Raw genomic sequence first — 25,583 nt, 5'->3', positions numbered from 1 at the left:
AATGAATGGCAGAGGCATAATCCTGATTTTACTTATGCAGGAAAATTAAACAAAGGCATGTTATATATCAGAAATTGTGCAATAGAATTATTGTCAACCTAAAATATTGTCATATAATCATAAATGCTTTCTATATGGGTTTTATACACATTTTCTGTATACTGTATATATATATATATATATATATATATATATATATATATATATATATATATATATATATACAGTAAGCTCCAAAAGTATTGGGACAGTGACACATTTGTTGTTATTTCAGCTCTGCACTCCAGTACCTTGGATCATTTTGTGTCATTTTGGAGTCACTTTTATTGTAAATAAGAATATAATATGTTTCTAAACACTTCTTTATTAATGTGGATGCTACCATGATTACAGATAGTCCTGAATGAATCGTAAATAATGATGATTGAGAGTTGCACAAATATCATACCCCCAAGACATGCAAATCTTTCACCATTACACCAACAGGGGAGGTTAGAATTTTTGTGGGGGTATGATAGCTGGACATTTGTCCGTAATCATGGTAGCATCCACATTAATGTAGAAGTGTTTAGAAACATATTATATTCTTATTTACAATAAAATGACAACATATTATTTACCATACATTTCTGTTGGACCCAAAATAGTCTGAAACACAACCAAAACAAACAGCAAATGCATCCAACAAGTTTGTAGAGTCACAAGCTTGATGTAATCATTGCAAACTAGGAATATGGGACCAAATACTAACGGTTCACCCGATATAATGGAAATACCCTCAAATTAAAGCTGTCAGTCTGCACTTTAACCTCATAGTCATTGTATCATTTCAAATCCAAAGTGTAGGAGTCCAGAGCCAAAACAACATAAAATGTGTCACTGTCCCAATACTTTTTTGTTTTCTTTATATGATACAATGTCAGTACTTGTTGCATTTGCAACTTGTCTAAGTCCTATCATCTATTGATTTCAGCCAGTGTATAGTTGTAGATTGACTGCATTGTTTGAATGGAATGTTGGCATATTGGCAGTTAATTTGAAAAATGTATGGAATCATTCCTCTAAAACTGGCTGGCTAGCTAGCTGACAAACTGGACCCTGATAAATTATTCAAATTAATTATTTTATAGAACATCTTATCACAGCACTGGCAAACCATGGTAGACCAATTCCCTGATCAAAATGGCTGACCTTTATCCCATCATAAGAAGGTTCATGTCCATTCTAGTATTCTAATTCCTAATTCTATGGAGGCAACCTCCAGGGGGGGCTGCGGGGGGGGGGGGGGGGGGGGGGGGGTGTGGTACGCCAGTGTAGAGACATGCAAAGTGTTTCATGTTTCTCATAATATGATGCACAGAGACAGTGTGGGTGGGGCGAGTGTAGCAAGCCTCACCGGATTCTACACTGTAGGAGATGGTGTAGTTGGGGCAGACGTTAAGCCTGGTGAGCTGTCTGAGCTGGCGGAGGGCCCCGGGGAACCTGTTCTCCTTAATGTGGGAGTGCAGGTCTTTGTCAGGGAAGCACAGTTTCTTCAGCTCTGGTCTGGTCTGGCCACACGGTGGCGCTGTGTCATTGATGAAGGTCAGGCTGACCTGTACGGTGGGGTGGCTGAGGCCACAGAGGAACTTCTTCAATGGTCTGGTCGCTGCAATGACACTCAGCGGCAGCTTCCAAAACTTATCTGATCAGCAAGAGAACCAAAAGAGTAACACAGGGCCCCATTTAAATCTCCCACAGTGCATTTATTTCTTGATGACTGGGCACTTTCTGGGCTTCTATGCAATTACATTACTGTCCTGGGCTCCAGTTTCCCAAAAGCATCTTAATGCTAAGTTCATCGTTGGAACCAATGGTTAGAACCAGATTCTGAAAGCAGATCCCTGAACATGATGTATCACCTTGAAGCTCAACGTTATTAGTATGCACAAAGCGTGAAAGCTGAGCAACTTGAATCACTTCCCCCCACACATTTTACAATGTTAAATATAACCGTATATTGTAAAGATATTGGAGTGTTGTGTTCAAGTAAATAGATTGCACGGTCAACTTCATAACATATTCCATAAACAATGGGAAAATAATACATATGCACAACCTTCTGTCTCTGTTAAACTCACATGCAGAGTCAAAGTCGCTCCACTCCAGGGTCTTATTCATGGAGAGTATCCCTGTGGTCTCGTCCAGGTGGAACCACGGAGCATAGGGTGGAGGCCTCAGGTAGCACAGGTAGAAGTGGGGCCGTTGAGAGTCACTCTCCACCATGGCGTGGACCTGGAGCACGGGTGTCCCTGCAGACTGCCCGACGTACACAGTCTCCTTGTACTGATTCTGGGGGAAGTAGAGCCCAACTGACCCTGCAAAAATAAAGAAATGCCATGTGTTAGGAATGGAGGTAGTTAGAGGTAGACAGCACTCTTCCACATCCCGTCTCTAGGGAGCAGCAGCAACTCGGGCAGGTGCTGAGAGTGCCAGTAAGGCTTGACGAGGTCTTCCTACATTTGTTTGAATGCCTTTTTGCTATGGCATTAGCTTTTGTTTCTTTTTGTATATATTATTGTTTTTGTCACCAACAATTGAACATTTATTAACTGCTTGGGCTGGACAACTACAGAGTCAGGACAGAGCTCATCAGAGCTCATCCTGGACAGAGCTCATCCTGGACCCTGGTAAGTACACTTTCTTCCTAGGCACATGCATCCAACACCCTGTTAGCTTACTCCTGCTTTCATGTTAAATACACACATTCAGACATGTTACAGAGTTGAGATCAGCTAGGCAGGCCACGAACCCCTAGACAAAGTGAGAGTACTCTTTTTCATGGTTGGTTAGCTGCTTCCGTAACACATGGAATCACCAAACCACCCAGATACTATTAACATACCTGGGAATCATGTAGATATAGTCTGAATAACTACAGTGCACTCTGAAATATCAAGACACAGTCTTTGACATTCCCAGTACAGTAGCAAGTAACTGAGATGCTGTTTGATTGAAGAGAGGAAAAAAAGTAAGCACTGTTGCCAAAAACACTATGTCCTCTGGCACCCCGTAGTGCCGGAAGAGATGTGTAAATAGGGCCTCCGCAGTCTGCAGGGCCATGGGGAGACCGGGCAGAGGAAGGAGGCGGCAGGCTTTGGAAAAGCGGTCCACAATGACCAGGATGGTGGTGTTACCTTGAGAGAGGGGAAGATCAGTAAGGAAGTCAATACACAAGTGGGACCATGGCCATTGTGGAACTGGTAAGGGCTGTAACTTACCCGCTGGGAGGTGCCTAGGTAACTTACTCTGTGTGCACACCGAGCAGGAGGAGACATACACCCTCACGTCCTTTGCCAAGGTAGGCCACCAGTACTTTCCGCTCAGGCAGCGCACTGTATGACCGATACCTGGGTGACCAGAGGAGGGGGACGTGTGTGCCCAATAGATCAGACGGTCACGGACAAGAGAAGGCACGTACTAAAGCCCAGCTGGACACTGAGGTGGAGATGGCTCTGTGCGTAACGCCCGCTCTATGTCCGCGTCCATCGCCCACACTACCGGCACCACAATGCAGAAGGCCGGGAGTATGGGGGTGTTGTCTCTGGGCCTCTCCTCTGTGTCAGACAGCCGTGACAGTGCGTCTGCCTTCACGTTCTTTGTACCCGGGATGTAAGATAGTGTAAAATCAAACCGGGTGAAGAATAGGGCCCACCTGGCCTGGTGAGGGTTCAGCCTCCTCGCTGCCCGGATGTACTCCAGGTTACAGTGGTCCGTCCAGACGAGGAAAGGGTGTTTCGCCCCCTCGAGCCAGTGCCTCCACACGGTCAGGGCTCAGACAACAGCTCCCGATCACTAACGTCGTAGTTCTGCGCCGCCGGGCTGAGCTTCTTGGAGAAGAAGGGACAGGGGCGGAGCTTTGGTGGCGTGCCCAAACGTTGATATAGGACAGCACCTATCCCTACCTCGGACACATCCACCTCCACTACGAACGGTAGTGATGGATCGGGAGGGCCGGTACCGGGGCTGAGGTGAACAGACCCCTCAAGTTACTGAAGGCCCTGTCAGCCTCAGCAGACCAGCGGAGCCGGGACGGCCCACCCTTCAACAGAGATGTGATGGGAGCTGCGACCTTGCCAAAGCTCCGGATAAACCTACGATAGTAGTTGGCAAAGCCAATAACGCGCTGCACCGCCTTAACTGTGGTTGGAGTCAGCCGATTACGCACGGCTGAAATGCGATCTCCCTCCATCTCCACACCTGAGGTGGTAATGCGGTCTCCGAGGAAGGAGACGAACTGTCATGTTTCAACAGTCGGGCCAGCACTTTGCGAACCAGGGACACATGCTCTGCGCGCGTAGCGGAATACACCAGAATGTCATCGATGTAGACCACTACACCGCGACCAAGCATGTCCCGAAACACCTCGTTCACAAATGACTGGAAGACTTATGGAGCATTCATCAAACCATACGGCATCACCAGGTATTCATAATGCCCAGTGGTTGTGCTGAATGCTGTCTTCCACTCGTCCCCTTCTCGGACACGCACCAGGTTGTACGCACTCCGGAGATCTAATTTTGTGAAGAAGCGCACCCCATGCATTGACTCGATTACAGATGGAATGAGGGGTAGAGGATAACTATAACAAATTGTCCCCTTGTTAAGTGCTCAGTAATCAATGCAAGGGCGCAGACCTCCGTATTTCTTCTTCACAAAAAATAAACTTGAGGAGGCGGGCGAAGTGGAGGGACGTATGAACCCTTGGCGCAGGGACTCGGAGACGTATGTCTCCATTGCCTCCGTTTCAGCCTACGACAGGGGATACACATGACTCCTGGGAGGCACAGCGTCTACCCGGAGGTTTATCGGGCAATCCCCCGCCCCGTTGAGGTGGTAATTTGGTCGCCTGTTCACTTCTCCTGCTGACTCCATGTTGTGGTGTGTGATTCTGTGATGTGTGATTTGAAGGAGTCAGGAGCAGGAGGGCAAATCACAGAATAAAAGGTTGAACACAGTAGTACGCAGCAATGCGTCAAACACTTCAGTGCGGAAAACAGGCGCACTGGAAAAGCACACGGGTGAAAATAACCCGGCGATACAACATAACAAAGAGCTCCACCGAGCTAATCCAACCTCCACAATAAACAATCACACACAAAGACAAGGGGGCAGAGGGAACACTTATACAGGTACTGATGAGGGGATATGAACCAGGTGTGTGTAATAAACAAGACAAAACAAATGGAATGATGAGATTAGTGGCTAGAAGGCCGGTTATGACGAACATCGAAGCCTGCCCAAACAAGGAGAGGAGGCAGCCTCGGAGGAAGTCGTGACACTAATACAATTGCTCAGAGAAAGAGATTTTGTTTAACAAGTAATAAAAACTATTATCAAAAAGTTATTGACATCCCTAAATATTCTTAAAATAAAATCAAACAAAATAAAATGTGCATTAACATTCTTCGTTTTTAAGTTCATCTCAGTTTAAGGAACTGTTTTGTGGCCTTTCATGGCTTCCTGTTTCACTGGGGTATAAAAATGAGCAGGGCCGGACAACTGCATTCGGGGCCCCGGGGCACCGACCTCCAAAAAAAAAAGAACAACAAAACGTCCAACTTCCTGCATTTAAACAAATTTTGCCATGGGACAGTCAGAAGAATGTGCAGTTTTATAATGCTCTTCTACACATTTTGTCATGAGTCTGAGAGAAAATATTGCAGTTTTAAAACACATTTCCTGTAATTCTACAAAAAAAATTTGGGGGGGGGGCAGAGAGAAAGATTTGCTGTTTTATAGCTCATCTCATGCTACTCTTTACATTTTGCCATGAGGATGAGAGAAAATATTGCAGTTTTAAAGCTAATTTCCTGCAATTCTACACATTTTGCCAATGCTTATGACATGTTCATATGCTATCTGGAGGGCCCCCAACCCCCCCAAAATAGGAAAAAAACATTTTGTGTAATTTGGTTGGGGGCCCCGTTTGGTAACCCGGCCCTGAAAATGAGGAAACACGCATATCAAATCCATTTGTCATCCATCACCATGGGGAAAGGCAAAGAACTCACTAACGTAAAAAGACAAATGGTTGTTGACCTTCAGAAATCAGGCATTGGGTAAAAAAAAATACACTTTTTCTATACCACTTACCAATAATAGGGCAATAATTCAAAAGTTTAAAACCACTGGAACAGTGGTAAACTTGCCTGGTGCCTCCCGAGTGGCGCAGTGGTCTAAGGCACTGCATCGCAGTGCTAGCTGTGCCACTAGAGATCCTGGTTTGAATCCAGGCTCTGCTGTAACCGGCCGCAACCGGGAGACCAATGGGGCGGCGCGCAATTGGCCCAGCGTCGTCCAGGGTAGGGGAGGGAATGGCAGGCAGGGAGGTAGCTCAGTTGATAGAGCATGGTGTTTGCAACGCCAGGGTTGTGGGTTCGTTTCCCACGGGGGGCCAGTATGAAAATAATAATGTATGCACTAACTGTAAGTTGCTCTGGATAAGAGCGTCTGCTAAATGACGTAAATGTAAATGTATCTTGTCCCAGTGAGGAAGGAGGTTCGGGAGGCAAAGAAAAATCCAAGCGCCACAGTTGGAGAATTGGTCGCATCTTGGGGTTACCAAGTCTCCAAATCTACAATTAGACGCCACCTCCATGCCAATAGGCTCTTTGGAAGGGTTAGCAGAAAAAAGCTTTTACTGTAAGCAACTAACAAATGTAAATGCCTGGAGTTTGCTAAATGGCATTGGCACTTGAATTGGAACCGGGTGCTATGGTCAGATGAGACAAAAATAGAGGTCTTTGGCCATGCAAACCAGCAGTGGGTTTGACGTCAAAAGAAGGATGCATATGCAGAAATAACCTTATATCTACTTTAAAATATGGTGGTGGATCTATGATGTTCTGGGGCTGTTTTGCTACCACTCGTCCTAGGGCCCTTGTTAAGTTTAACATCATGAACTCCTCCAAGTACGAGGACATTTTAACCAAAAACCTGGTTAAAGTGGATCTTCCAGCAAGAAAATGACCCCAAGCACACAACAAATCCACAAAGAAATGGTAAATTGACCACAAAATTTACATTTTGCAATGACAATGTCTCTGGACTTGAACCCCATTGACAGCTTGGACGCATAGTTCAGATGTAACATAGTAAACGTACATTTTTGCCCCTCCAATTTGTATGATATATTACGTTTGTATGGTTACATAGGACAGTAGGTTACTTAAGACAAAAACAAAAGTAGGGAGATGGGTCAGGGAGGATGGATGGGCGCATAACGCGAACATCTAGCAACCCAAAGGTTGCGTGTTTAAATCACATCATGTTTCAAGTTTCAACTTGACATGAAAGTTGCTAATTAGCTAAAATGCTAAAGTTCTCTGTGATCTGATTCGACACGCAACCTATGGGTTGCTAGATGTTCGCGTTATGCGCCCATCCATCCTCGCTGACCCATCTCCCTACTTTCGTTTTTGTCTTTGTCTTCATAATGACCTTTTTATATTATTTCCCTTGAAATAACAACTAGTGGGTTTTGAGTGTGTCTCCCCTATTTGAAGAGTTGGTCCGCCTGCTCTTCAGTCGACAGAGACATTCTGAGAGCAGGTTCAGACACAATAGTGTATTTTGAAAACTGCGTCATATATTCCGAAGTCATTAGCGAATGTGACTATGTATATATTTATGTTGCCGTTAATGTATATAAAGCCTATTTTGGCAAGTTAAGCTAGCCATGTCAATGATGAGCTAACTATCGCGGACAGCCAGCGCACTGTAATGTAACGCTAGCAAGGGATTTATTTGTAATCAAAGTGTTCTTTAATGAAATATTAATAAGTGAATGTTTACTTTCTTACTATCTTAAAATATTTATATAAGAAGGGTTGTACAGTGCATTCAGAAAGTATTCAGACCCCTTGACTTTTTCCACATTTTGTTACGTTACGGCCTCATTCTAAAATGGATTACATTTTTATTATTGATTTTTTATCAATCTACACACAATACCCCATAATGACAAAGCAAAAACAGGTTTTTAGAAATGTATGCACATTTATTGAAAAATAAAAATGGAAAACATTTACATAAGTATTCAGACCTTTTACTCAGTACTTTGTTGAAGCACCTTTGGCAGCGATTAACGCCTCGAGTCTCCTTGGGTATGACGCTACAAGCTTGGCACACCTGTATTTGGGGAGTTTCTCCCATTCTTCTCTGCAGAGCCTCTCAAGCTCAAAGAGTTCAATCTTGGTTTAATCAGACCAGAGAATCTTGTTTCTCATGGTCTGATAGTCTTTAGGTGCCTTTTGGCAAACTCCAAGCGGGCTGTCGTGCATTTTACTGAGGAGTGACTTCTGTCTGGCTACTCTACCATAAATTCTTGATTGGTGGAGTGCTGCAGAGATGGTTGTCCTTCTGGAAGGTTCTCCCATCTCCACAGAGGAACTCTGGAGCTCTGTCAGAGGGACCATCAGGTTCTTGGTCACCTCCCTGACCAAGGCCCTTCTTCCCCGATTGCTCAGTTTGGCTGGTTTCAAACTTCTTCCATTTAAGAATGATGGAGGCCACTGTGTTCTTGTGGACATTCAATGCTTCAGAAATTTTTTGGTACCCTTCCCCAGATCTGTCCCTCGGCACAATCCTGTCTCGGAGCTCTACGGACAATTCCTTCGACCTCATGGCTTGGTTTTTGCTCTGACATGCACTGTCAACTGTGGGACCTTATATAGACAGGTGTTTGCCTTTCCAAATCATGTCCAATCAATTGAATTTACCACAGGTGGACTCTAATCAAGTTGTAGAAACATCTCAAGGATGATCAATGGAAACAGGATGCACCTGAGCTCAATTTCGAGTCTCATAGCAAAGGGCCTGAATACTTATGTAAATAAGGTATTTCTTTTTTTCGCTTTGTCATTATGGGGTATTGTGTATAGATTGTTGAGGAAATTGTTTTATTTAATCCATTTTAGAATAAGGCTGTAACGTAACAAAATGTGGAAAAGGGGAAGAGGTCTGAATAATTTCTGAATGTGCTGTACTTGTACTCTGTATTTATGGATTGATGTCACTTCACATTGAGGGAATGTATCATTACTATTGCTCCTATCTAAAATATATCCTGTGTTCTATCCAACCAGTGAACATGTGGCTGTGACTGTCCTGTCAATGCCTGTTATCACTGTTTGATATCTTTTACTGCAGGTATGTTTTACTGTATTTTTGTTATTTTCTAAACCCAACGCATTTACACTGAGTGTATAAAACATTAGGAACACCTGCTCTTTCCATGACATAGATTGACCAGGTGAATCCAGGTGGAAGCTATGATCCCTTCAATCAGTGTAGGTGAAGGGGAGGAGACAGGTTAAAGAAGGATTTTTAAGCCTTAAGACAATTGAGACATGAATTGTGTATGTGTGCCATTCAGAGGGTGAATGGATAAGACAAAATATTTAAGTGCCTTTGAACGGGGCATGGTAGTAGGAGCCAGGCGCACCAGTTTGAGTGTGTGAAGAACTGCAACGCTGCTGGGTTTTTCACGCTCAACAGTTTCCTGTGTTTATCAAGAATGGTCCACCACCCAATAGACATCCAGCCAACTTGACACAACTGTGGGAAGCATTGGAGTCAACATGGGCCAGCATCCCCGTAGAACCCTTTCGACACCTTATAGAGTCCATGCCCCAACGAATTGAGGCTGTTCTGAGGGCAAAAGTAGGGTGGACCTCAATATTAAGAAGGCGTTCCTAATGTTTGGTATACTCAGTGTATACTATATGATCACTTTGTGCATTGGGTCTGAGAGAGACATTCTGAGAGCAGCGAACGACATTGTGCTTAGCACTCTTATGGCAGTCAAGCATTGCATTCCGCCAAGAGTCATTCACAATCTAGTCTGGTAGCGGCCACAACTAGTCTAGACCTCGTTTAAAATATATTAAGAAATAATCATGCCTATGCCTAGCAAACAGCAAATGTACATTGTTTAAAGCATAGGTTTACAAGTCTCAGTCACAAATGACACCGCCAATAAGCCCCCTATGGTGAACAACATGTGAATGCGAGGCTTAAATCATGACTCAAATTTCAGTTCATCGTTCGCCGGTAGGGGGTTCTGCGTGGTCTGGGCATGACTGACTCAATGAACGAAATTAGTCGAAAGATTTGTTCTTTTAACTGAACGAGTCGAAAAGATCAGAATCAGTAAAAAGAGCCGAACTTCCCATCACTATTAGCCACAACAAATTGGAATTCGTAATATATCATACATATTGGCAATTCTTAACATATAATATGAATTGGAGGACGTAACATATCATGTGAAATGAATGATGGACATCCACAAATTAATGCATATCATATGAAACGTAACATATCATACTAAATGGAGGGGATCAAATTTAAATGTACTGTGTTACGTCGACTGCTGAGTCCAGGTTGCCATTGAAAATCTGTGGTTCGAATTGAAGAGGGCAGTCAATAAACGCAGACCCCGAAGGATATCAAGGATCTGAATAGATTCTGAATGGAGGAATGGTCTAAGGTCCCGCCCAATGTGTTCTCCAATCTCATAAAACATTCTAGAAAAATGCTCAGTGCCGTTATCCTCGCAATTTTTAGGGTGCACAAAGTATTGAAAACAGGGGTGCCAATAATTTTGATACCTATCTTTTTGAGAGAAAAAAACAATTACTCCTTAAACAAAATATATTTCCCAGAGCAATTGTATTAGTGTAAAAAACAAATTTTCTTCATTTTTTTTTGCATACAATATGGCTCAGTATTTGTATTATTTAATTTATACAGTCTTTTTTGCTCATCTTTATCAAGGGCGCCAATCATTTTGGAGGTGACTGTACCGTGGGACACATATCCACTGAATGTAGCCTTCAGGCTTACTACCATGTCATTGAATTTCACAATCCTATGACATTTGTTTTTACTGCCTAACTTGAGGGTGTGCCTGCACATAATCAACTAACAAATCAATTTAATTTGTCACATAGACATGTTTAGCAGATGTTATAGCGGGTGTAGCAAAATGCTTGTGCTTCTATCTCCGACAGTGCAGTAACATCTAACAAGTAATATCTAACAATTTCACAACATATACCTAATACACACAAAACTAGTAAGGAATGTAATTTAAGAAAATATACATATATGGACAAGCAATGACAGAGCAATGACAGAGCGGTATGGAGTAAGATACAGTAGAATATTATAGAATAGAATACAGTATATACATATGAGATGAGTAGTGCAAGATATGTAAACATTATTAAAGTGACTGTAAACATTATTCAAGTGACTAGTGTTAAATTTTTTAAGTGGCCAGTGATTTCAATAGGCAGCAGCAGCCGCTAATGTGCTAGTGATGGCTATTTAACAGTCTGATGGCCTTGAGATAGAAGCTGTTTTTCATTCTCTTGGTCCCAGCTTTGATGCACCTGTACTGACCTCGCCTTCTGGATGATAGCGGGGTGAACAGGCAGTGGCTCGGATGATGTCCTTGATGATCTTTTTGGCCTTCCTGTGACATCAGGTGCTGTATGTGTCTTGGAGGGCGGGTAGTTTGCCCCCGATATTGCGTTCGGCAGACTGCACCACGGTGCTCTTGCCGTAGCAGGTGGTGATACAGCCCGACAGGATGCTCTCAATTGTGCATCTGTAAAAGTTTGTGAGGGTTTTAGGTGCCAAGCCGAATTTCTTCAGCCTCCTGAGGTTGAAGAGGCCTTCTTCACCACACTGTCTGCTTGGGTGGACCATTTCAGTTTGTCGGTGATGTGTACGCCAAGGAACTTGAAGCTTTCCACCTTCTCCACTGCGGTCCCGTCGATGTGGATAGGGGGGTGCACCCTCTGCTGTTTCCTGTTTCAGAAATCTCTTCCCTGATAGGCCTATTTCAATTATGCCACCATACATGTCAAATGATGAGACTACAGTATATGATGAGACTGTATCTGTACAATACATATGTTTTATTGGCATATCTTTTATTTTTATGTCAACCAAAATTGAAAAGAGGGGCTCAAATGACACCCAAGCAGTAATGAGTTTCTCACATGGTGAATAAGGATGTGGTTTCCGTTTCTCCTTGGTTTCACCTTGGGAAGTATAATTGCAGGGGATAACATGATACTGTGAAGAAATGAATCATGAATCATTACCTGCTGGCCGGGACTGAGGGGGTTGGGGCCAATGTTGGCTAATCTATCAAGCGCAATAGCAGGCTACTGTATGTGTGTTTTACAGGAAAAGTGAGATGTGAGTGTTAGGCCTGTAATTATATCCTCTGTTGTGTTCCTGTCCAATGTCGGTGGGGACGGCCATTTAGGGAATGCACTAATGTCATTAGCAGACAGCGGAACTAGATTTTCTATTTCTGTTGGTGCAGTTGAGGCCTTCGCTCTGGTTTCAGACATTGATTTAATTTCGCTGTGCTTGGATGACAGGGGGTCGAATTGATGGATAAAATATGTCCAGTCTTCCTGAAGGAGGGAGATTCAGTCAGCCAAGCTATGACCCTCTTTATTAAAAGCTTTGTTAAGATGAGTGCCAGTGGTCCACTTGTCTGAAAAATCTTGGCCAAATTCTGTCCAAAAGCATTTTCACATTGCATTTTAATACTGACCTGGATACCCCTCCATAAAATTCTGCTATAGGGCTAGATTATTTGGTTTCACTCCACATCTCAAAGTAGTGGGGGACATTATCCAACACCAATATCTATTCAAATGAAAGTCATTCATAACATTTGATCTGCTTGAAAAAAAACTTAAAAGGTTGAAACCACAACATTTGGACATGAATTTGGACATGGATTAAGAAAGTGAAGAGGTGCCAGATTTTGCAAAGCAACACAATCATAAAGTATATCAAGTACTAAGAAAACAAGCTCCACCGGTCATAGCACTCATATGGAAAGCATAGTAAGAAATGTTGCACATATTCTTACAGCATCCAGCATCCAAATCCAAGCAGCAGCCAATGACCATCAGAGGGAGACATTTCCCTTTTTCAGATCCAACATCTAAAACAGTCACCCTGCCCTGAAATCCAAGGCTACAGGGAACATGATAACTGTGTAGCAGTGGAGGCTGGAACGGCTCATAATAATGGCCGGAACAGAGCCAATGGAATGGCATCAAAAACCTGGAAACCATTTTTTTGATGTATTTGATACCATTCCACTGATTCCGCTCCAGTCATTACCACGAGCCCGTTCTCCCCAATTAAGGCGCTACCAACCTCCTGTGCTGTGTAGATAACGCTGCAAAACAAAGTGCTAGAATATCCTCTTAAAATTCTGATCCTAAATGCTTGAGCGATGTTTACAAAAAGGAACAACATCATTGTGTATCAGGGTCAGTAGACAAACTATAAGAGCTCATTGTACATAAAATAATATCTGAAATAAGTATTGAATTGCTTGATCCTTCTCTCCTATATCAGATACATAAGAAGCAGAGGTACACTCAGAGAAGATGTGAAGGGAGGCACATGTGGACTGACAAGAATCGACGGTCAAACAACAAACAGGTGAAACTAGAATTCACTAGTGAGGGCTGACTGTGGCTTGAGGTTGGCCACATTGGGTGAACCATATGCTGGCTACTCAATTGGTTTATATCAGTCAAAATTCAATTTATTTCCAGGACGGAAGCCAACAGAAAAGTAAGCAGTTTATATCAAAGCTTATTAATTGAATGCATCAAGCCCGTTTGGGAGCAAATAGGTTTCTTTGTTCAGTGATACCATTAAGGTTTACCACTGGAGTGACTCAGGACTTCTTTCGATCACTGTGATGATTGAAAACCTGAGAAATTCAATGTTAGCCACAGTCACACATCAGCAGATGTGCTCACTGCTTTGACCTCTCATAACCACGGCAAGGACTATGACTGCAAACACATGATGCAATCTGAACATACTGATTTCAGCTCAAAGGCATAGCCAGGATTTACGATGGAAGGTCCGACTTTTTGAAACCAACACTTTGATCTACTAATAACCCCCAAAACTGGTGGGTGCTAGACATTTGTGTTGGATGGGGTGAGTTACCCCATGTAATGCAGAGAACTAAACACCTTATAAACTGTACACCATAAATGCAAAGCATTACGTATCAACATTATTATCAATTAGAAAACCCTCCGATTTTTTAAAATGCCATTTTCATCAATTGATATATAATTCCTTGAGGGTTTTTAAAGAACACTACACTGGCGCTATCATTCTTTCTATTGACTTAATAACCATTACATGCTATAGGTATGAATTCGTATTCTTGTCTCCTCCTTTAATCGAAGCCTAGATAAAGACAATCCTCTGTTGCAGGACATAAACAAACAACTTGAAACATGTCTGCATGCTCAGACCGCCAGTGACAGATAAGAACGATGTTTAGGATTGGACCAGTCTGACAAACAGACCGACTGGGGACGTCCTCTGACTCTCAGCTGGCCAGGACAAAGACAGAAACTCAATTAGCTCACGGCGCACATCACCGGAGAGATTGACCAGCTATGAGCTCATGTGCTAGACTAGAGAAAGAGCCCCAGCCCCAGCAATTCTCTGCTTACTAATGTTTTCTGGGGAGTGAGGACACAACTGGACTGGAGGTGAGCACAGGGTCTTGGGGGGCCACATCTATATCTACCACCCATAACTCCTCATTGAAAATTCTCCCCAAACCCTGTGCAGATCATGAGATTTGACCTTGGGGCTAGCCTCTGTAATAGATGCAGACCAGGGTTCAAATAGTATTTTGAGCATTTGCTTGAGCCTGCCTGGAGTGCCAGATTGGAGGGGTTTGCAGTTTTGAGACTATTCCATTGGTTCCATTGTGCCAGCTTAAGTATTTGAAAGATTTCAAAAACGATTTGAATCCAGGTCTGAAAAGATGTGCGTTTAGCAGTGGTCTTGAGTCTGGGCAATGAGTTGTGTGACTGTGACAAGAGCAAAGCCCATGCCCTTTCTACCAAGGTCAACATTCATTCAATGCATCTATCCTGCAGTAATGACCCATCAGAAAGTCAAGTATATGGCAGCGGGCCAATCAATAGCAATACTAATCAACATGTTCATGCTCATTGTTTTAACTGATGAGCTAGAGAAAACCATGTACACAGTCATTTCCAAGCACATAAAATAGGGCTCATTGCCTCATACTAGTATGTATTTTTGTCCAAACAAAAACTACAACTGTGGAATCTGAAAGTCTGTTATAGAGTCATATGGATCATACTCATCATGCACACCGATCTGCTTGTGTATAACCCATTATTCCACAGAGAGTATAGAAAACACCAATGTGAGAATATAAATACATTTCAAAGTTCAAAGGAATCTGTCATAAAGACTCTGAAAGCTGTCGCGATCACTCTGTTTCCAAAAATAAAACAGTAATGAGAAGAATTACTAAAGACTCTATACAAGATCCAATTAACTAAAAGGCTGCAAATCAAGCAATAACTCAATTGATGAAAGTTATTATTGATTATAATGTTCTTAGTTTGCATTGCCAATATACAGAATTGCTACATCATACTGTCGAGTCCAGATTTTTGTGTGCATAATTAATCAAATCAAATCAAATTGTATTTGTCACATGCGCTGAATACAACAGGTGTAGACTTTACTGTGAAATGCTTACTTACAAGGCCTTTCTCAACAATCCAGAATTAAAAAGTAAGAAAACTACCAAAATAAAAAAAGGAAATAGTAACACAATAACATAACAATAACGAGGCTATATACAAGGAGTACCGGTACCGAGTCAATGTGCGGGGGTACGAGGTAGTTGAGGTAATTGAGGTAATATGTACATGTAGGTAGGGTTAAAAGTGACTAGGCAATCAGGATAGATAATAAACAGAGTAGCAGCAGCGTATGTCAAGAGTGTGAAAGAGTGTGAAAATGTGTCTATGTGTGTGTGTGTGTGTGTGTGTGTGTGTTTATGTGTGGCGTCAATATGCATGTGTGTGTGTTTTCTGTGTGCGAGCAGATGTAGTGTGTGTGTATGTGTGTGTGTGTTGGAGTGTCAGTGTAGTATGTGTGAGTGTGTGGGTAGAGTCCAGTGAGTGTGCATAGAGTCAGTGCAAGAGAGTCAGTGCAAGAGAGTCAGTGCAAAAAAAAAGGGGGTCAATGCAAATAGTCCGGGTAGCCATTTGATTAGCTGTTCAGCAGTCTAATGGCTTAGGGGTAGAAGCTGTTCAGGAGCCTTTTGGTCCCAGACTTCCTGTGCGGTTGCAGCGAGAACAGTCTATGACTTGGGTGGCTGGAGTCTTTGACAGTTTTTAGGGTCTTCCTCTGACACCGCCTGGTATAGAGGTCCAGTGATGTACTGGTCCGTACACACTACCCTCTGTAGCGCCTTACGGTCGGATGCCAAGCTGTTGCCATACCAAGTGGTGATGCAGCCAGTCAAGATGCTCTCAATGGTGCAGCTATATAATTTTTTGAGGATCTGAGGGCCCATGCCAAATCTTTTCTGCTTCCTGAGGGGGAAGAGGCACTGTCGTGCCCTCTTCACGACTGTGTTGGTGTGTTTGGACTATGACAGGATAAGGATAGGCCTACCTCAAACTGAGACACAATTCAACAACCATAACATTGTCACGTGACCATTTCATACACCTGAGAACGAGACAGACACAGTGATGTTACTGGTTCCATTAATGTTTGGCATTTGAGTTACTGCATAGTGGATTGAGGCCCAATGTGTTGTGGCCATGGAGCTAATTTAATTAATTAACATTCATCCGATGCAACCAGTATAAGCACATCACAATGAGGGGGTGTGTCCAGTAAACACAGATACATGATTTCTGAATATATAATTCAAATATGCAAGCATGCTGTTGTGTTGTGGAACTGCTTTCTGTGGCCTCTTTATGTGATAGCGTTGCAATTGAAATCAACATTTTGTTAGTCAGAGTAAGGGGATGTTTTTCTTTTTTAACAATTTCTTTGCTTGATGCACATAGATGAACCACAGGTAGATTCATTTAGTAACATAATAATCAATTATTCTCATTACGTAATCCAATTAGCCTCAGAGATTACAACAACCGAATGCAATGTTCCATGTTAATCAGTCAACAATAAATCTAATATAACATCTCCTTAGGGGTTAGCTAACCTAGCTGCAACTACAAATTCAGTTGAAGAATTCCTCTGGGGATGACTGGGACATTAGAAAGTGAACAGAGGACACATCATGCAACAGCAGATCTATTTTGATGTCTTCATCATCATCATCAGGCCACTTACATGAAATGACAGCTTCAAACATATACTGTTATGTCATTATACTGTTATTATGTTATATGTTCCAGTAACCCGTAGGTCTCTTCCTTCTGAGTTTCTCCTAGCCAATTTGCCTCTGCTTCTGCTTGCTCTTTGGGTTACTGTAGAACAGCTGATGTAAAATAGGTTTCATTAATAGATGATCTGTATTGTAGCCTACGCATAGGTATTGTCTGTGTTCAACACCATAAGCAATAACTGCTCTGCCTCCGCCTGGCATTTTCTCTTAATTGACCACTTCTCAAGTTTCATGCTTGCTTGGTCACAGCAACAGCACTTCCTGGTCACTGATTTTGACAACTAGGCTATAAAAGACCTGTTATTATGTTATATTAAGGGGTGTGTTGTATAGTAACATTGGCATGCTATCTATGTAATCTATGTAATCATAATGCCCCTATACATAAAGAGAGGCTCCCTAAATTCATCCAACAAATAGAAAATCTTATTAGTCCAGAGGGTCAAAATGCCACTGCCAAAGCAATCCCAACGCTGAGCCACTCCTACATCTATCTCTACCCTGCCTTGTCAAGGAGAAAGAGAGAAAGAGGCTTAAAAAGAGCCCAGCTTAGTCTTTGTATTGTTCATTGTTGTAAATGATCGGTCAAACACAGCATGCATCACCGACCACTGGAAAATTATTTGTCAAGACCCATGTGAAAAAAAGAGCACTAAACGCCCTGAGGACACCATTTCAATCAATGTCTCCTTGTCCTTCCACCAAAGCAAATTAGAATGTGCCCATGCAATGGGTTGTAAATGTGACCATTTACTGACTGAAGGATCAGGGACAGTGCCAGATCAGGGAAAGGTATAGTTGTAGCATCCATGCAGTAGAGGACCCCAGGCCTAGACATACATAGACACTGGGCTTGGTCTCTCATACTGTATATGGCAATAAACCAATGAAGTATAATACAATGAGTACCTCTGTCTTTGAAAGAGAAGCGCATTTATATAATTCCTGGAGTTTTCAGTTATCCAATTTTACGACTAGGTTACCTATAATTAAAACAGTACGCTTACATAATATGAATACAGGAAATATAATAAGGACGATCACATCTAAATACACTGATAAAACTGGAGTCTATATCAAAATAATGTATGTTTAAAACCAATTCCTATAGCTAAGCAAAACATGTCAATAGAACATCAAATGTAGGTAATACATCTCTAAATTGTGTGTTACCACCATGAGCTGATACTATGTAACAACAGTGTTAACAAGCTTGATGACAGTGTATCAACTCCTACACATGCGACCTACTGCCTATGGGAAAAGTCCTTATGGACCCAAGAGTAGAGCACAGCTGAGCTTTCATCTCAAAAACATTACAGTAACATTGAAGTAACATTTGTTGATGTGGAGAACTGACGTTCAACATTTTGGCTTGGTTTGGCTCCTAATGCATGTTCGATAGTGTACATTTTCACCACAGAAAAATCACCAGAAACTAAGCTATGACTGGAATAAAAAGAAAAAAATGGGGTAACACTCTAGCAAATACGTTTTTGCATCATGGTGTTTTTCCAATTATACTAAAAGAAAACGCACTGACAGCAAGAGTAGAAAATTTTGAAGATTTATAATGTATCCATAAGCAACCCAAGACACAAGCTTAACTAAATCATATGATGTAATAAGGGCCTAAATCAAATAGTGTCATGTATCAAATTAGATTTATTGGTCTGGTCCTTCTCAAAAGCGATGGATGCTGATGAAAATGATTGCGCCAATGCAAGGAGGAGAGCCAGGTAAACCAGCTGCTAACATCACTTCCTGTGGGAGGTGGAGGGAGCCAATCACTAGGGATTAGCACTTGGGATAGCGTTTAAAGGGTTAGATGGTCAAATAGGGTAATGAGGTCAAAAGAGCAGATCCACAGATCAATGTTTTTATGCCTAAAACATCCATGCCTCTTTACTTATAGGATGCACCTACTTCCTACAGTTGACTGATGGATGTTTTGTCAGTGGTAACCTTTTCACCGAAAAGGGTCAACTGAGGTGCCTCACCTCACCTGAACCTCGAACCTTGACCGTGCAACTCTTTGGTCATAAGAGCAGGCTACCCTCAGTTCCCTGATGGTGGTTTCACACATTTGTTTCCGCCAGAGAATCGTTGTCAAATTATGGAAAGGATTGGGGCAATTCTCCAGATCACTTTACACTTCTTGGCTTTCATGACAGATAATAGGCCTCCTGTAGCTCAGTTGGTAGAGCATGGCGCTTGCAATGCCAGGGTTGTGGGTTCGATTCCCACGGGGGACCAGTATGAAAAATGAATGCACTCACTAACTGTAAGTCGCTCTGGATAAGACTGTCTGCTAAATGACTAAAATATAAATGAAGGCTCAACATCCCCAATTTTGCTGACCTTAGTAGCCTGGAGTTTTGAAACATTTGAAATTATATCTGCTAGCTTTCATACACAAAGGTTCTGGGTATATACTATTTCCCAAAGTATAGAAGCGGTTTGTTCAGGAAATACAGTAAATTTTTCATTGTGGAAAATAATACATTAATAGCTCTTCAGAGATAGATGAGAGGGGTTGAGGGTAGCAGAAGGACGGGACAAAAAATAAAAAAGATAACTATTGTAAAATATACTGTGTCCGTGAAATGTATATAGTATGTATAAGCTGGAAGTAGAAGCATTTACATTTTACGTCATTTAGCAGACGCTCTTATCCAGAGCGACTTACAGGAGCAATTAGGGTTAAGTGCCTTGCTCAAGGGCACAGCGACAGATTTTTCACCTAGTCGGCTCGGGGATTAGAACCAGCGACCTCTCGGTTACTGGCACAACGCTCTTAACCACTAAGCTACCTGCCGCCCCAGAAGCCTAAGTGTTGTTGTCCATTAGTTTACTCCAATTAGGGGAGGGGTGGTAGGGTTAGGGGAAAATAATAAATAATACAAAATTAAAATATATATTTTTTAACACATTAATAGGCTATGTGTACACAGGTAACTAAGTGTACACAAGAGAGAACACAGTGATCCTAGCAAACATGATGAGTCAGTCGATCTGAATCATATATTACATGACCACAAATGTGACAGAGCTGGACTGCGTGATAAATCAAAAAGTGTTGATCTTTAGGCCTCCTGTGAATTCACTGCTTTCATGACGTGTATGGAAATATACAGATATCAGATTTTGGGGAGTTTTAATAGAAATACAATTTTAGCCTTCATAAAACCATGTAACGTTGTGTTAAAATAATATTGATTTCCAGCAGGCATTTTGCATGGGCTTCTCCTTCTGTACACCTCCTCTGCATGTGCACAAACTCTCCAACCAGCCACCATTTCAAAACACTGATGGCCATTACAGGAGCATTGATCGCCAATTTCCTTTGTTTGATTACCCCAGCAGGAACCATGTATACTGAACAGAAATGTAAACGCAACATGTAAAGTGTTGGTCCCATGTTTCATGGGCTGAAATAAAAGATCCCAGAATTTTTCCATACGCACAAAAAGCTAATTTATCTCAAATTATGTGCACACATTTGTTTACATCCCTGTTAGTGAACATTTTTCCTTTGCCAAGATAATCCATCCACCTGACAGGTGTGGCATATCAAGAAGCTGAATAAACAGCATGATCATTACACAGATGCACTTTGTGCTGGGGGAAATAAAAGGCCACTAAAATGTGCAGTTTTGTCACACAACACAATTCCACAGATGTCTCAAGTTTTGAGGGCGCGTGCAATTGGCATGCTGACTGCAGGAATGTTCACCAGAGCTGTTGTTCATTTCTCTACCATAAGCCGCCTCCAACGTCGTTTTAGAGAATTTGGCAGTACGTCCAACCGGTCTCACAACCGCAGACACATGTAACCATGCCAGCCCAGGACCTCCACATCCGGCTTCTTCACCCGTGGGATCGTCAGAGACCAGCCACCCAGACAGCTGATGAAATTTAGGAGTATTTCTGTCTGTAATAAAACCCTTTTGAGGGGAAAAACTAATTCTGATTGGCTGGGCCTGGCTCCGAAGTGGGTGGGCCTATGCCCTCCCAGGCCCACCCATGGCTGCGCCCCTGCCCAGTCATGTGAAATCCATAGATTAGGGCCTAATTTATTTATTTCAATTGACAGATTTCCTTATATGAACTGTAACTCAGTAAAATCATTGACATTGTTGCATGTTGAGTTAATATTTTTGTTCAGTATATCAGTTATTGATAACTTGGGGCAGCCATATTGTCCAAGGTATCATTACAATAATTAGAACATGACTGTTAAATGTTCAAATATCCAACTCTACAAATGCTCTTGATTTAAAGCAGAATCCCTGTATAGATAAGTTATATAAATAGATTCATTTTCATTTAAAAGCTATTATTAATGCTGTGGCTGTAATGTGGTTGAAATTTGCATTATTTTATTATAATATGAAATAGTTACTATCTGCATTTGGAAGATACTTTTTACCTGTATGAAATTCCATTTAACTTACAGGTTGGATATTATTAGTAGGCCCACTTCACTGAATTATGAATGATTACATGACAAATAATGACAGTCAAACTCAATCAAAAGACATTGTTGTTCCATCAAAAACATGTTGTAGTTCCATCTCTCCACTGTTTTCCAAGTAACAGTCATGTCCTCTTACGGATGGCCCTCACCTAACCTTTTTGTTGTGACCATCAGTGGCCCATCCTATCCATAGACCTACTATCCATTTTTAAAAATTCTAATTTACTGCCCTGTCTTTAGTTATGCGTTTTAGGACGCATTTGCTATTAGAACGGTGGGTTGATTCAGTTGTTTAACTGGCTGTATTTTCTGATCAGAAAACAAACATGCAGTGTTTGCTCAGAGACTGGAGCACCTGCCGCACACCTGCCCTCAGACTTGCACGTGGCGCGAGGCTTTTGTTCCGACAAAGGGGCTGGTGTAGAATCCATTCAATGCGCACGTCTAGCCTGCCGGACGCTGTATTCAGCACCTATGCAATTAGGACTAGGGCCTGCAAAATAACGGACTATTGACTCTCGAAATCTAGGTTAGGCCTACTCAACTTGATAAACAACACATCATTTCATAGGCCTAAGAAACGTGGGGACATTGGTTCAAAACAGGGTAGTGTATAGGGCCATTTCTGTTGCAATCTGCACATTTTTATGACACTGCAATAGGCCATATAGCCCACTTATCGTTACTCCAGCTCCTTAAAATCATTTGGGTGTGATTTATTGCGAGTTTAGTTCACAGATATCACCTGCGGACTGAAAACGATATAAAGGCAGAGTGGTAAATTATGTAGAGCATTACTAAATGCCTACTGCTGCCACTGTGAAAAAGGACCAAAAAACATTTACACAACTATGACAATTTAAGTATTTCATTAATCATTTTACCAACTCTCCCAAGGGTGATTACTTAACACATTAATTCCATACTCTCAAAAGAGAATTAAATCAGTCTAGCTATATAGGCTTTATCCTGCTGATGGGGGTTTCCTCCCTCGATTCAAAGTAGGCTTACTGTAATTACACTTTTAAAGAGAGATGCTAAACTGAGTTTTATATGAACAGTTTATATGTGCTCTAAATTATGATAAATACATTTGTTGTTCTAACAATACTTCTACACAATGGTCTATATTTGAACAACCTTTCTGCTTTAGAGCTCTGGCCACACACTGCGATTTACAAACTCTTGAGCCATGAGTTAGACTATAAATATAGTCTGGTTGGGGGGAGAGTGTTAGTACAGTTGGGTAGTGGGATTGTGAATGGGATTATAATATTATGATATATAGCTGTATGCATTTTACACACGGAGGCCATGTGCCATGCCATGCATATCACGATCTGAAAGGACAATGTATTTATACTGTATGCCAGCAGCATGTCTGTTGTCTTATAATATGTTACTGTTATAAATACTCTCTGAATTCCATTCAAATCCCCAAACTCTCCAAACGAACCAAATTGCATATGCGTTTTAGTCCGTTTTAGTCTAGAAATATTCTATCTGAATTTGCTGTGAATATTAAGTCATAGGACTTAACGTCATAGTAATGTTTTAGGAACTAACATACTGTATTTGCATAAGCAGAAAGAGATTTGGAATTGAGATTTGAAATGTTGTGCACATTTATTCGAATTGACATTAGTCACATAAATCTCTTCATATCATCTTGACTATGAACTGAAAAAGATGCCCTGAGAATTGATGCCCTCAATTAGAACATGTTTGTTTCAGTCACTATAACTAAGCTAAGTTAAAACGTTCAGCCTCAAACCAGCTTTACGCACGTTTATGCACGGTCATTCATAAATCACACAGCAACAATAACGTTTCGTTTGACTACATATATTTCCATCTGATTTCATCTGAAATTAAATAAAGTCCACCTATTCTGTAAAGTGAAACTAATTTTAATAATAACAATGGTAAACTACATGTTTGCTACATGCAAACTAGGCTATGTTGTTCATTCAGATAGAGTATGCTTATTTATATAGATTTCAACTGTATTCCCAGAAAACCATAAGATGCGATATAGGCTAATTGAGGCTGACCCTTACCTTCACACAACAGCAGGAGGACCAAAACAATGTTTCCCAGAGAGAAACCACACGTTTGCCCCATAATCGCCAATCATAAGTGAAAGTTGCAGGATGAATAATCAAAAATCACGCGTAGAGACCACTGGTATAAAAGAACGGAAGAGACCCTATGGATAAGAATGTAAGCAAGAGTAATGTATTCGTTTTCCCGCACGCAGCTCCTCCAGACAAAAGATTAAGTACTTTGACGGAGTCCCTCTCCCATTGGGCTGGTCTCTGCAGCTTTTGCTGCTTGACCGTCTGTAGCGAGCAGTGCAAGGGGAGGTTTAAATCAAGCTAATATGCAGCGATGTATTTTCCGGTCCAGCCGGAGCAGCATACGCGATAGCATCTCTAAAAACTACTATATCACAGAATGTCAAATCATTAACACCCCCCACTAATTTTCCTATTAGTGCTAATGAAAAACATCTCAAATGTGCTGTGCTTTTTACTTCTCACCTCATGCCTCTTATTTGTGAAGTTTATTTTCAAATATGCTTATGTCATATGTTTAAGATTATTGGACATTATTAGACCTTACTTTTAGATTACTTAATGGTAGAATACAGGTATTGATAGGTCTATGGCCAAATGTTGAAAATACTGTATTGCCATCATAACTGAGCTGATCATAGGGCCCTAAAAGATCTTGAAACTCATACATCTCGAACCATCTGTTTATCAGTGATATGATAGATAGTAAGCTCTGTGAGTGTGCACACTTACTGAACTTCTGCCAATGTGTGGGTGGCAGGGTTTAGCTAGATGCTGTGTCAGGGCGCATAGTCCTCCATTGACGTATCCATTCCACTGGGGGCCCTGATACAGAAGACCCCCATTTGTTTCAAGGATATTTCATATGAGGTATGTTATGTCATGTATAACTTGTGACAGGTCATCATGACTGTCTCATTTGATGATGATCTTTATTTACAGTTTGGTCATTTAGCAAACACTCTTAACAAGAGAAACTTACAGTAGTGAGTGCATACATTTTCAAACTTTTTTCGTACTGGTCCCCTGTGGGAATCGAACCAACAACCCTGGCGTTGCAAGTGCCATGCTCTATCAACTGAACCACACGGGACCTCTTTATTTAATCCATTAGGACATTTCCCCTGTTGGCATTATAGGACAAACTTTTTTCATTTTTACCACCAGATATTCATTACACAAAGCCCCTAACATGAAGTAGGCTAATATACAGAGTTAAACGGAAACTGTCTGGCTGCTGTTAACAAGAGTCCAAGCCTGTGAGTGGGAGCTATGCTCTGTCTAAGCTGTGCTCTGTGTAGCTCAAACCCTTGCAAAGGGTTATAGTGAGAGCCGGCCCTTGTTACCCTCAGTTTGGGGAGTGTTTCTGATGTTGAAGACTTTGTGTCACATCTAGGATTACTCTCAGGCTGGCTGATTATCTTGGTTTCTGTGGAATGATGCATTACTCGACCCCCAGGGCAGCTGATATAACTCCACAACCAAGAACCTAGCAGACATTTTTTGAAATACGAATAGATTTTTTAAATATAAGTTGAAATTACAGTTTTCTTTCTGGGACATTTTGGGTAGCTGTGATGTCAGTGGGTGAATTGAGTGGTGTTATTTCCCTGATTTTGCATTAGTATGAGTGCAAGAGGTGATGTTCATATTAATGATAATCCTTAGTGAGCTGTCCATCTTGACCCCCATTAAAGTGCTG

General features: G+C 41.7%; 1 protein-coding gene across 1 annotated transcript in view; it reads right to left on the bottom strand.

The window, feature by feature from the left end:
* LOC311111039 (proto-oncogene tyrosine-protein kinase receptor Ret-like) overlaps nt 1-23,927 on the bottom strand; it is a gene marked incomplete at both ends in the record, with an annotated part of 40,261 nt that extends 16,334 nt beyond the window's left edge. Inside the window, 3 exons of the mRNA XM_084153735.1 lie at nt 1,397-1,684; nt 2,121-2,357; nt 23,864-23,927. Of these exons, the coding sequence (XP_084009861.1) occupies nt 1,397-1,684; nt 2,121-2,357; nt 23,864-23,927 (589 nt within the window). The remainder of the gene's footprint in view (nt 1-1,396; nt 1,685-2,120; nt 2,358-23,863) is intronic.
* Nucleotides 23,928-25,583: the final 1,656 nt, after the last annotated feature.

The sequence above is a fragment of the Coregonus lavaretus genome (genome assembly GCF_964263955.1).
Source record: "Coregonus lavaretus genome assembly, chromosome: 36".
Lineage (NCBI taxonomy): Eukaryota > Metazoa > Chordata > Actinopteri > Salmoniformes > Salmonidae > Coregonus > Coregonus lavaretus.
Note: the sequence above shows the minus strand (reverse complement) of the source record. Positions and strands in the feature narration are given on the sequence as shown.